The sequence below is a fragment of the Symphalangus syndactylus genome, chromosome 9 (assembly GCF_028878055.3).
Source record: "Symphalangus syndactylus isolate Jambi chromosome 9, NHGRI_mSymSyn1-v2.1_pri, whole genome shotgun sequence".
In the NCBI taxonomy this organism is placed as follows: domain Eukaryota; kingdom Metazoa; phylum Chordata; class Mammalia; order Primates; family Hylobatidae; genus Symphalangus; species Symphalangus syndactylus.
The window spans coordinates 64,207,557-64,220,010 of record NC_072431.2 but is presented as its reverse complement, the minus strand read 5'-3'; the positions used below and the strand labels follow the sequence as shown (position 1 = coordinate 64,220,010).

Here is a 12,454-nt window from a genome sequence, read left to right as displayed (position 1 = left end):
AATGGCGTGAACCCGGGAGGCGGAGATTGCAGTGAGCCGAGATTGCACCACGGTGCTCCAGCCTGGGCGTCACAGCGAGACTCCGTCTCAAAAAATAAATAAATAAATAAATAAATAAATAAAATAAAATAAAATAAAAAATGAAAAAAATGGAATCAGGGCCCAAAGCAAGACGACTAAGACTGAAGTATGATGAGAATGGATTGTCACGGGCTGGGCGCCTGCATGGGATTTACAGACTGGGATGATCACATCTCTAATCTCAGCATTTTGAGAGGCCACGGCAGGATAATCACTTGAGACTAGGAGTTCGAGACCAGCCTGGGCTACATGGTGAAACCTCGTCTCTACAAAAAATAAAAATAAAAAATAATAAAAATGGTTTTTCATGTTTTACAAAAAAATTAATATTTTAGTACAAATGGGATTTCCTCAATTCACCAAAGTTTCATTACACAAGACTTATGCTGTACTAAAAACTCATAAGAAAAAGTAAAGGTACATTAAAACACAAGTCATAAAAAATAACAATGTAAGGTAAGTAAAATTTTTAGAAAACTCAGACAACAAGTTTAAGAGTCAGTCCACTGCGGGGCGTGGTGGCTCACGCCTATAATCCCAGCACTTTGGGGGTCTGAGGCGGGCAGATCACCTGAATTCAGAAGTTTGAGACCAGCCTGACCAACATGGAGAAACCCCGTCTCTACTAAAAATCCAAAAAAAAAATAAATAAATAAAAATTAGCCAGGCTTGGTGGTGCATGCCTGTAATCCCAGCTACTCGGGAGGCTAAGGCAGGAGAATCTCTTGAACCCGGGAGGCGGAGGTTGCAGTGAGCCGAGATGGCGCCATCGCACTCCAGCCTAGGCGATAAGAGCGAAACTCCACCTCAAAAAAAAAAAAAAAAAAAAAACAAAGGAATCGGTCTACAGTAAGATGAGGTGACTAGGCCACAGTCTCACAGGCAGTTTGGAATAACCTTGAGCATACATTAATGATCCATTTACCCACAGCCCTCCAGTCCACCTTGGAAACACGTTACTTCTTAGGGTTTACAAACTTGTCCAACCTTTGTCCAACCCGCGGCCCAGGACAGCTTTGAATACAGCCCAACACAAGTTCATAAAGTTTCTTAAAACGTGTGTGATTTTTTTTTTAGCTGATCAACTGTTTTTAGTGTTAGTATATTCTATGTGTGGCCCGAGACAATTTTTCTTCCAATATGGCCAAAAGATTGGACACTCCTGGTTTAAAAAATAAATTTCATAAAATACTTAGAAGTATTCCGGAAAGTACTTTGGATACAATATTTATCCAGTCTCTATGATGTCTCCAATAATACTGAGATTCAGAAGATCATTTACTAGCCGTTTAGACAGTCTTCGTGAGGGAGATGAGGGAAAGAAAACATCAAGCTGGTAGCGTAAGTATGGCAACTTTCCACACAAAACCAACTAGAATTCACCATCAGCCGGCCACTTTCAAATTCAAGCGGCAAGTAACTAATTTACTTTTAAGCACAGCAACAGATGCTATGTAAGAAAATCAACTGACATAAGTAGAAAGTTAGCGAACAATACCTGTATATTCCAAGTGACACATTTTATAGTGGTTGAAATAAAAGTATTTAAACAGTATCCTCTACAATACTATCTAACAACTAAACAAATATTCTAATTTTTGTTTTTAGAAACAAGGCTGGCCTGGATCTCCTGAGCTCAAGAGATCCTCCTGCCTTAGCCTCCTGAATAGCTGGGATTACAGACTTACACTGCAGCACCTAGCTCATTTTTATCTATTTATGTATTTATTTTTGACACAGGGTCTCACTCTGTCACCCAGGCTCAAGTGCAGTGGTGGGATCATGGCTCACTGTAGCCTTGACCTCCTGGGGTCAAGCAATCCTGGGCCTCAGCCTCCTGAGTAGCTAGGACTACAGGTGCACACCACCATGCCCACCTACATGTTTTATCTTTTGCAGAGTCGGGGTCTCACCACATTGCCCAGGTTGGTCTTGAACTCCTGGGCTCAAACAGTCCTCCTGCCTCAACCTCCCAAAGTTATGGGATTACAGGTGTGAGCCACCATGCCCAGCCGCATGTTTAATAAATATAGATGCTTGGTTTTCCAAGGTTATGATCAGCAAAAACGCAAACAAGAACAAACACACAGGTAATCCAAAATAGTAACTTTATCCAATAGTATAAGCACCTTTGCTCATTGTGGATCTTTCCGCAGATCTGCTAAAACTGAGTAATAAATCAATCCATTTTCCTTAGCAGGGGTGGTGCTAATATCTAAGTGATTAAACAAAATATATACAATGTTTGAGTAAAAACCTGAGTCAGACTTCCATATACAGCTATGTAAATCCAATCACTGAAAAATTTTCAAACTTATACCCAGAGAAGAGCAACGGAATGGCTTCCATAGGACATTATCCGAAGACGGATTTGTCTTATTTTTGTCTCCTGCACTAGGGGAGTGGAAGGGATGGGTAGTAAAATAAGGACAGAGGAGGAATCAGTAAGTGGACTTATTTAAGCTTTCAAAAAGCTTGATAACATTCTAACACATTATTTAGCCATATTTAAGAAGCCCCAACAGGCACGGTAGCTTATGCATGCAATCCCAGCATTTGGGAGGACAAAGTGGGGGAATCTTGAGCCCAGGGGCTCAAAACCAGCCTGAACATAGCGAGACTCTATCTTTACAAAAATCTATTAAAAGAAAAAAAAGGCCGGGCACGGTGGCTCAAGCCTGTAATCCCAGCACTTTGGGAGGCCGAGGCGGGCGGATCACGAGGTCAGGAGATCGAGACCATCCTGGCTAACACGGTGAAACCCCGTCTCTACTAAAAATACAAAAAATTAGCCGGGCGTGTTGGCGGGCGCCTGTAGTCCCAGCTACTTGGGAGGCTGAGGCAGGAGAATGGCGTGAACCCGGGAGGCGGAGCTTGCAGTGAGCCGAGATCGCGCCACTGCACTCCAGCCTGGGTGACAGAGCGAGACTCTGTCTCAAAAAAAAAAAAAAAAAAAAAAGAAAAAAAAAAAAAACGCACCGTGTCATCAGAGAGAATGTAAGAGAAATACATTAACAAATATGTCTAAAGGAGAGAACAGTAAGTTTGTATTATTACAGGTTGAGGATCCCTTATCCAAAATGCTTAGAACCGGTAGTATTTTGGATTTCGAATTTCTTTCAGATTTTAGAGTATTTGCATTATGCTTACTAGTTCAGCATCCCAAATCCAAATATCCAAAATGCTCCAATGAGCTCTTCCTTTGAGGATCATGCTGGGACTCAAAAACTTTCAGATTTGGGAGCATTTCTGATTTATAGATTTGGGATGTTCCACCTAGAGTTGTTACTTTAAAAAGTAGGGGCCAGAAAAAAACAAAACAAAAAAATGTAGGGGCCGGCCAGGCACAGTGACTCACGCCTATAATCCCGGCACTTTGGGAGGCCAAGGCGGGTGGATCACCTGAGGTCAGGAGTTCAAGACCAGCCTGGTGAACATGGTGAAACCCCGTCTCCACTAAAAATACAAAAAATTAGCCAGGCATGGTGGTGTGCAGCTGGAATCCCAGGTACTCAGGAGGCTGATGCAGGAGAACTGCTTGAACCTCGGAGACGGAGGCTGCAGTGAGCTGAGATCATGCCATTGCACTGTAGCCTGGGCAACAAGAGTGAAACTCAGTCTCAAAAAAAACTGCATAGTGGCAGTTTATGAGGCCCAGGCAGGAACATCACTCAAGCCCAGGAGTTCAAGAGCAGCCTGGGCAACATAGCAAAACTCCATCTCTATAAAATAAAAATAAAAAATAAAAAATAAATTAGTTGAATGTGGTGGCACAGGCCTGTAATTCCAGCTACTCAGGGATCTGAGGTGGGAGGATCACTTGAGCCCAGGAGGTGGAGGTTGCAGTGAGCTGTGATGGAGAGCAACAGAGGGAGACTGTCTGAAAGAAGAAGATTAGGCTGGGCATGGTGGGTGACGCCTGTAATCCCAGCACTTTGGGAGGCTGAAGTGGATGGATCACGAGGTCAAGAGTTCAAGACCAGCCTGGCCAAGATGGTGAAACCCTGTCTCTACTAAAAATACAAAAACTAGCCGGGTGTGGTGGCAGGCGCCTGTAATCCCAGCTACTCGGGAGGCTGAGGCAGAGAACTGCTTGAATGAGGAATGCGGAGGTTGCAGTGAGCCAAGATCATCATACCACTGTACTCCAGCCTGGATGACAGAGTGAGAATCTGTCAAAAAAAAAAAAAAAAAAACACAAGAATCTCCAAACTCACACAATCACAACAAACTCATCACACCTTCTCTGCCAAGAATATACAGTCCCCTATTATTCGTCTAAATTCTAATTATCCTTTAGATCTCAAAAATAACTTTTCCCAGAAAACATTCATTGACCTTCAAATATGATAGATTGTATTAGTCTCTAACTATTCACCTCCTTTCCATAAGTTTTTTTTACATCTCCACCCACTGCCATGTGGCTTGTCTACAAGGTCCCTGAAGAGGAACGTACCTCCCCTCTCCATTAACATCAAGCATGACCATGTGACTTGTTTTGACCAATAGATGTGAGCAGATGTAATATATGTCACTTCCAGGAAGAGGTTTAAAGTCATGATGTCTTCTAGCTCTTTCTCTGTGCCACTAGCAAGACATGTTACACACAGGGTCTGCCCCTCCAGCCTTGTTTTTTTTTTTTTTTGAGGCAGGGTCTTGCTCTGTCACCCAAGCTGAAGGCTGGAGTGCAATGGCATCATCTCGCTTCACTGCAACTTTTGCCTCCTGGACTCAAGTGATCTTACCACCTCAGCCTCCCAAGTAATTGGGACCACAGGCAAATGCCAGCATGTCCAGCTAATTTTTCTATTTTTTTGTAGAGACAGGGTTTCATTCACTGTTGTCCAGGCTGATCTCAAATTCCTGGGCTCAAGCAATTCACCTGCCTCAGCCTCCCAAAGTACTGGGATTACTGGCATGAACCACCCACCATACCGGGTGTCAGCCTTGGTCTCAAAATGAGAAAAATGTGGCAGGGCGTGGTGGCTCACGCCTGTAATCCCAGCACTTTGGGAGGCAGAGGTGGGCGGATCACTTGAGGCCAGGTGTTTGACACTAGCCTGGCCAACATGGTGAAACCCCGTCTCTACTTAAAACGTACAAAAAAGGAGCCAGGCGTGGTGCACGTGCCTGTAGTCCCAGCTACTCGGGAGGCTGAGGCAGGAGAATCACTTGAACCCAGGAGGCGGAGGTTGCAGTGAGCCGAGATGGCACGACTGTACTCCAGCCTGGGCTACAGAGCGAGACTCCACTCAAAAATAAGAGAAAAATGTGGTTTTCTTTTTTATTATTTATTTATGTTTTTGGAGATGGTGATCTCCAAAACATTGCCTTGGCTGGTCTCAAGCTTCTGGGTTTAAGGAATCCTCCAGCTTTGGCCTCCTGAGTAGCCGGGACTACAGGTGCGCACCACGGCATCCAGCTGTTTTTACTTTTTTCCCACCATTTTTTTCTTTTTTTAGTATGAGAGTACTCCAAAATTTTAAATTACATATGGCTTATATTATACTCTTGTTGGACAGCACTGAAACCTAAAGTATACATCTCAGAAAATGTCCTCTGACACTATTAACTTAAAATTAATTGACTAGTCAAATTAATTATAAAATCTGGGGCCGGGCACCGTGGCTCACGTCTGTAATCCCAGCACTGTGGGAAGCCGAGGGGGGTGGATCACCGAGGTCAGGAATTCGAGACCAGCCTAGCCAACATGGTGAAACCCCGTCTCTACTAAAAATACAAAAAACAGACAGGCATGGCGGCAGGCGCCTGTAATCCTAGCTACTTGGGAGGCTGAGGCAGGAGAATCGCTTAAAGCTGGGAGGTGAAGGTTGCAGTGAGCCAAGATCGCACCATTGCACTCCAGCCTGGATGACAGACCGAGACTGACTCAAAAAAAACAAAAACAAAAACAAAAAAAAACTGAAAAAGAAATTCTCACAACCCCTAACAATGGCTATTTTAAGTTTGTGTAACTGTTCTGGTAACTGTTTTGGTAATTAACTTATATTAAGAGAGAGCAAGGCCAGGCATGGTGGCTCATGCCTGTAATCCCAGCACTTTGGGAGGCGGAGGCCGGGGGATCCACTTGAGGTCAGGAGTTCGAGATCAGCCTGGCCAACATGGTAAAACTCCGTCTCTACTAAAAATACAAAAAATTAGCCGGGCGTGGTGGTGGGTGCCTGTAATCCCAGTTACTCAGGAGTCTGAGGAGGGAGATTGCTTGAACCCAGGAGGTGGAGGTTGTAGTGAACCAAGATCGCACCACTGCACTCCAGTCTGGGCAACACAGCAATAACCCGTCTCAAAAAAAAAAAAAGAGAAAGTAAGGCCACACACAGTGGCTCACACCTGTAATTCCGGCACTTTGGGAGGCTGAAGCTGGAGGATCACTTGAGGCTAGAAATCCAAGACCAGCCGGGGCAACTTTGCAAGACTTCGTCTCTACAAAACGTTCAAAAATTAGGCGTGGTGGTGTGCACCTATGGTTATAGCTACTCAGCAGGCTGAGTGGGAAGAATCACTTGAGCCTGGGGAGTTGGAGACTGCAGTAAGCCATGATCACACATCACTGCACTCCAGCCTGGGCAACAGAGTGAGACCCTGTCTCAATAAATAAATAAATAAATAAATAAGAAAAAAAGGGAAAGCAAGAAAAAAATGAAAATGAAAAGGCAAAAAGGCCCATCAGAAGGATATTGAGTCAGCTGCCTCTAAATCCTATTTCAGATTTTAGGTTAACGAAATAAGTCACTCACTCTCAAATAACCTCTCAGAGCAAATGCCAATTGAGGTTTTTATGTTCCAGCAACTGCTGCACATATAATTGCAGACAAAACGTCAAAGCAATTCTCCAAAGGTTGTGTAAGCTATAAAAGATATTTTCTAATCCTAGACTATCTCATTATGCATCTACTTTGCCATCAGCTACCTCCTTATCACAATATGCTGCTGCTTTGTTCTCTTCAGTCTTGCAGGGATTGTTTCTTTCAATTAAGTACTTGATATCCTGAAAAGATGTGGCCCAGAAAAGTATAGAGTCAAAAAAGCATAACTGTAACCTAAGCGCTCTAAGAAGATGGCAAAGAGTGAGCCAACTCAAGATTTGCTTTTTACTCGATTTTCTCTCTTTGGACCAGACTGTCTTTAAGTTAAAAACAAGTCTAATATGGCATAATGCATTACTTTAAAGAATGTATAAAAATCAGGCTGGGCGTGGTGGCTCACGTCTGTAATCCCAGCACTTTAGGAGGCCGAGGCGGGCGGATCACAAGGTCAGGAGATCGAGACCATCCTGGCTAACACAGTGAAACCCCATCTCTACTAAAAATACCAAAAAAAAAAAAAAAAAAAAAAAAATTAGCCAGGCGTGGTGGTGGGCACCTGTAGTCCCAGCTACTCAGGAGGCTGAGGCAGGAGAATGGTGTGAATCCGGGAGGCGGAGCTTGCAGTGAGCCGAGATCGTGCCACTGCACTCCAGCCTGGGCTAACAAGCTGAGACTTGGTCTCGAAAAAAAAAAAAAAAAAAAAAAGACGAAAAAATAATGTACAAAAATCGCCGGGCACAGTGGCTCACGCCTGTACTCCCAGCACTTTTGGAGGCCAAGGGGGGCAGATCACAAAGTCAGGAGATTGAGACCATCCTGGCTAACATGGTGAAACCCTGTCTCTACTAAAAATACAAAAAATTAGCCGGGCGTCGTGGTTGGCGACTGCAGTCCCAGCTACTCGGGAGGCTGAGGCAGGAAAATGGCATGAACCCGGGAGGCGGAGCTTGCAGTGAGCCGAGATCGCGCCACTGCACTACAGCCTGGGCAACAGAGCGAGACCCCGTCTCAAAAAATAAATAAAAATAAAAATAAAAATCAACATAAGAGCTATTTCAAATGTCCAGTAAAACTCTATCTTACAACTACAACTTAACTCCATCTATAGCTACTCAACTCTTAATACAAGCTCTAAGGCAGGCGCACTAGTGCGTGCCTGTAGTCCCAGCTACTCTGGAGGCTGAAGCAGGAGGATCTCTTGAGTCCAGTTCAAGGTTTCCCTGGGCTACCACCTCGTCTGTGAACAGCTGCTGCACTCCAGCCTAGGCAACACAGCAAGATTCCATCTCTTAAAACAAAAACATGCTCTAGTCACAATTGTGTAGAGCCAGATTAACAGTATGAATAAGCCCCTCATCATCATACCCTCGATAAATTCTCACATAATGATGCTACAAAGGTCATGAACTAGTTGTTTCTAAGCTTTAGAAACTATGACAGTTGAAGCAACACAACAAAAATATTCATCTACAACAGGCTGCTTGTAGCTCCAATTCCTGCCTAAAACCTATCTTGACTTAAATAATCAGTGTCACATCAAGAACTGATTCTGATAAAGTTAATGTTTTCCAAGATCTAGTGTCCTGCCTGTGGGAATACCTTAGGAAGTAATGTAGCATACAAAGCTACAGTACAATCAACACAATCACCAATATATAACACCCAGGCATTACATGTGTGCATTACTCACAACTTCCACTAAGTTTAATGAAGATTTACAATATACTCGAAGAACATACCAACATACAGCTTTAAGTCAGTAAAATATCACACAAATTTCTGTGATACATGCAATCAAAAGGTAGGTATTAAAAGAAAATTAAAATATCAAGTCCCATTAAAAACATAATTGTAAATATAAATTGAGAACTGGGAATACTACTTCAAAGGCAGCTGTTACCCAACCACATATTTGTTCTCTTCTATGAAACCACTAATAGCCTAATAAAGAAATATGACAATCTGCCAACCATACAGTACAATTGTTGAAAAACCATACTCAAAGTGTTTCCTCTTGCAGAAATTCCTAAAAGAGCAATTTTCCCCCAATATATAATATGCTTTAAGACTTCTTTTGTTAAAACAGTTCTAAACGCTGTTATGGGAAATTAAAAAATGAAGAATGTTTACTAAATACATACCACTAAAAATGTTGCCGATTTCAGTTTTCAATTGTTACCATCAAAACTCTTCATATATATATTTCAATTTCATTCATTCAATAATATGAAAAAGCCTGCGTTGCCAGGCCTAAATTAACTCCCTACAGCCGTTTTTTACATAGCTCAGTACCTGGAATATACTTAGAAATTGTCTCCTCTAGGGCATGTTTCTTATTCTCTGCTAGAACCAGACCTGAGAAGGTATCATCTGATAGTGTGTGAGCATCCATCAACGGCTCAAAACATTAATGACATTTGAAAAGTATATGTCGGATTCTCACAAGTTGCTACTCCACTGCCGATTCGAATGTATTAAAAAGTAGGGTACGGGCCAGGCGCGGTGGCTCACGCCTGTAATCCCAGTACTTTGGGAGGCCGAGACGGGCGGATCACCTGACGTCAGGAGTTTGAGACCAGCCTGGCCAACATGGTAAAACCCCTTCTCTACTAAAAACACACAAAATTAGCTGGGCGTGGTGGCACGCGCCTGTAATCCCAGCTACTCAGGAGGCTGAGGCAGGAGAATCACTTGAATCCTGGAGGCGGAGATTGCAGTGAGCCTAGATCCTGCCACTGCACTCCCGCCTGGGTTAAAAAGAGCGAAACTCCGTCTCAAAAGAAAAAAAAAAGGTGGGTTACCTTCAGCATAACGCAGTATTTGGTAGAGCTAGTGGAACTTCTCCAAAGCATTCCAAGTCTTCACAGGACAAGAAAAAAACCAGATTACCACCCCTCCACTTTAAAGTGCCTTACCTTATAACATCATGACAAGAAAGTGAGGTAATATTTAAATTAATTGAAAGTGAAGGAGTAACATTCCACCTTCTTCTGTTGATTGACTTACAGGGATGAGGTAGGAAGAGCGGTGGATTCTACTCCTCTTTTATCATTTGACCTTCAACAAGTCAACCTCCACTCTCTGGGCCAACTCTGCAAACCACGCCCGAGGACCCGACCACCTCCAAGATCCATTTCAACTGCAAGATGCTACAGCTCTATCTCTCCAAGAGCCTTCTTCCAGCATGGACTGATTTTTCAGGTCCCTTTGAGTGTATACTCCCCACAAAGGGACACTCACAAATTGCACTCCAACAAAAAATGAGATTATCCTCTAAAGTACTGCGTTAAAGTGAGGAGCAGGGAGAAATGAAATAACTCTCAGAGACACTTCCTCTTATACAGAAGCAAGCAAGAAACTGAGAAATCAAGTCCTTCCGAACAGAAGGGGCTGAGAAAACTCATAACACATTACCCTTCACTCCAAGCTTTCAGTCGCCAAAGAAATGCTTGATTCCGAAATCGTTGTTTTTACAGATAAGCCTCAAAAACGATTCTTCAGGGACCCATAAAAAAAAAGCAAATAAAAGCTGCACAACTTTTCACTAAAAGATAATGCTTATGCAAGAAATCTTAGTCATGACGAGAGGATGCTTCCTTTGTAAAACATCCAATTTCATGTTCCTAAAATACAACATAAAAACTTCACGTCTTGGTTGGTTTTTGTTTTTTGGTTTTTTTTTTTTTTTACTTTTAACAAATACCAATCTCCTAAACCTTCAAAATTTCAAACCTGTGTCTGCCCAGGGAAGGCAGGCATCAGCTCCTCCAGAGGCAGTTTCCTTCCCTCCCTTTCCTCTAAGTGGGGAATCTCATTCCTAGTTTTCTGCCCCAGGGTCCTGTCAGTTCATCCCGGCCTAAAGCCCCCTCGGGAGAAGAAAAAAACGCCAAGTATCCCCGCAGAAATCGGGGTAAGACGCAGTTGAGACTTGCACACGCCGCATCACGAAGCCGCGCGAGTACAATTTCAAAACTTAAGCTGCAGGTTTCATTTAAATTAAAAAAAAAAAAATTTGTAAAAAGCAAAGGAGGAAACATAGCTCCCCCTCCCCATGCCTCCTCCTCCCTCCCGGGTCCTCAAGGCCTAAAGCCAACTCGGGGGAGGTAACGGGGATGGGGGATGCGCTCCTCGCCGGCGAGGCCCCGGGACAAAGTGCGGGGCCCTGGGGGCGGCCGGTGCGCGCCCCCCGCCAAATCCCCGGGAAGGATCGGCGGGCGCAGGCTGAGACTCAGCCTCCAGGCCCGCGAGCGGCCCGGGCGCCCTGACAGCTGCCCCCGACGGGGGATGCGCGGCTGACCTGGTCTCGCCAGCACCAGGCCGTACCCCAGCCCGGCCCGGCCCGCGCGGCTGGAAAAGGATACTCCCGGGTGCGGAAGGCCTCCTGAGTGTGCGGGATGGTGAAGAGCAGCTCCTCTCCGGGCAACGGCTTCACCAGCGGGAAGGCCTTGCGGCCCAGGAGCGGCGCCATCGCGGCGGCGGCGCTGGGGACTGGCGGCTGCTGGGGCCGGCCCCGCGGCGCAGCACTAGGCCCCGCGGCCCGGAGCGAGCGCCAGGCGCCCGGGGGTGGGGTGGGGGAGGGGAGGGGTGAGAGGGCGGCGCGAACCCCGGCTCCCTCACAGCAGGAGCGGCCGCGCGACACTCATGGAGCGGAACGCCACGGCGCAGAGCTCCTGCGCACACTGCCGCGCCTCCCAGAAGCCCCCCGCCGACCTCCGCTTCGGGTCCCAGCGGCCGGCAGTCAAGACGACTCCTCAGCAGCACTAGAAAAAAATTATTGAAAAATGGCGGGAGATTCCCCTCCTCCCCCCTGGCCCGGCCAACGCACACACTAACTTGCTCCCCTTAGCGCCGGTGGCGAATGCTCCAATAGGCGGAGAGCTGGTCAGCGCTCACAGCCTATTGGCTCGGAGGAGCTGCCGCTCCACGCCTGGGTCCCGCCCCCCTGCCCCTGTCGCGTAGTTGGGTTGCAGCGCACTAGAGGGCAGTCTGAAGAGGTGAAAGGTCACGTTATGTAACCGCCCGTGATAGGCGTGCGGGCCTCCGACGGCAGAGTTAAAAGTGGGGGACACCGGGGGATGGAGAGGACGAGAACTCAAAGACGTCAAGCCGGAAATGCCCCTCGCATATACAGATACTGCGCCATCTGTCACCGACGGCGACACCGACATCCGGGCACCACTGTCCGTGTGGTGCGCCGGAGGGGGAAGGGGAGCGCGCGGCCAGGGGCTTTGTCTTTCCTCTGGGGCTCCGCCCCCTCCTTAAAGGCGCCGTGCTCGGCCACGCCCGGGTGATGCGCGGGTGGGGCTGAGCTGCAGAGAGGGGTTGGCGGGAAGTGGCCCCGGGAGCTTACCCTAGCAAAGGTTCCGCGGAAGGACAACTTGGGCGTCAGCTTTGCTTACCCCAGAGTTAACTTCTGGGTGAGAGTGTGGTTGAGATCTGCGTAGGAGTATACTGCTTGTTTCTAGGGGCTGGCTGGAAAGTAGGATATAGAAGCTTCTTTGGAGAAACAGGTTAAAAGACGTACCTAGTTTTTTGTTTTTTGGTTT

The 12,454-nt window shown here is 46.0% G+C and overlaps 2 protein-coding genes across 2 annotated transcripts in view; both read right to left on the bottom strand.

Moving 5' to 3' along the window:
- LOC129489778 (ephrin type-B receptor 4-like) overlaps window positions 1-11,760 on the bottom strand; it is an 82,470-nt gene extending 70,710 nt beyond the window's left edge. The window contains 1 exon segment of the mRNA XM_063646336.1: window positions 11,270-11,760. The gene's annotated coding sequence lies outside the window, so the exon portion shown is untranslated.
- LOC134731479 (uncharacterized) lies at window positions 11,297-12,076 on the bottom strand. Its single transcript, XM_063609953.1, has 2 exons — window positions 11,884-12,076; window positions 11,297-11,668 (listed from the first exon to the last, which is right to left on the bottom strand). Exons 1-2 carry the CDS (start codon window positions 12,074-12,076, stop codon window positions 11,337-11,339), a joined length of 525 nt encoding a protein of 174 aa, XP_063466023.1. The 3' UTR covers window positions 11,297-11,336.
- Window positions 12,077-12,454: the final 378 nt, after the last annotated feature.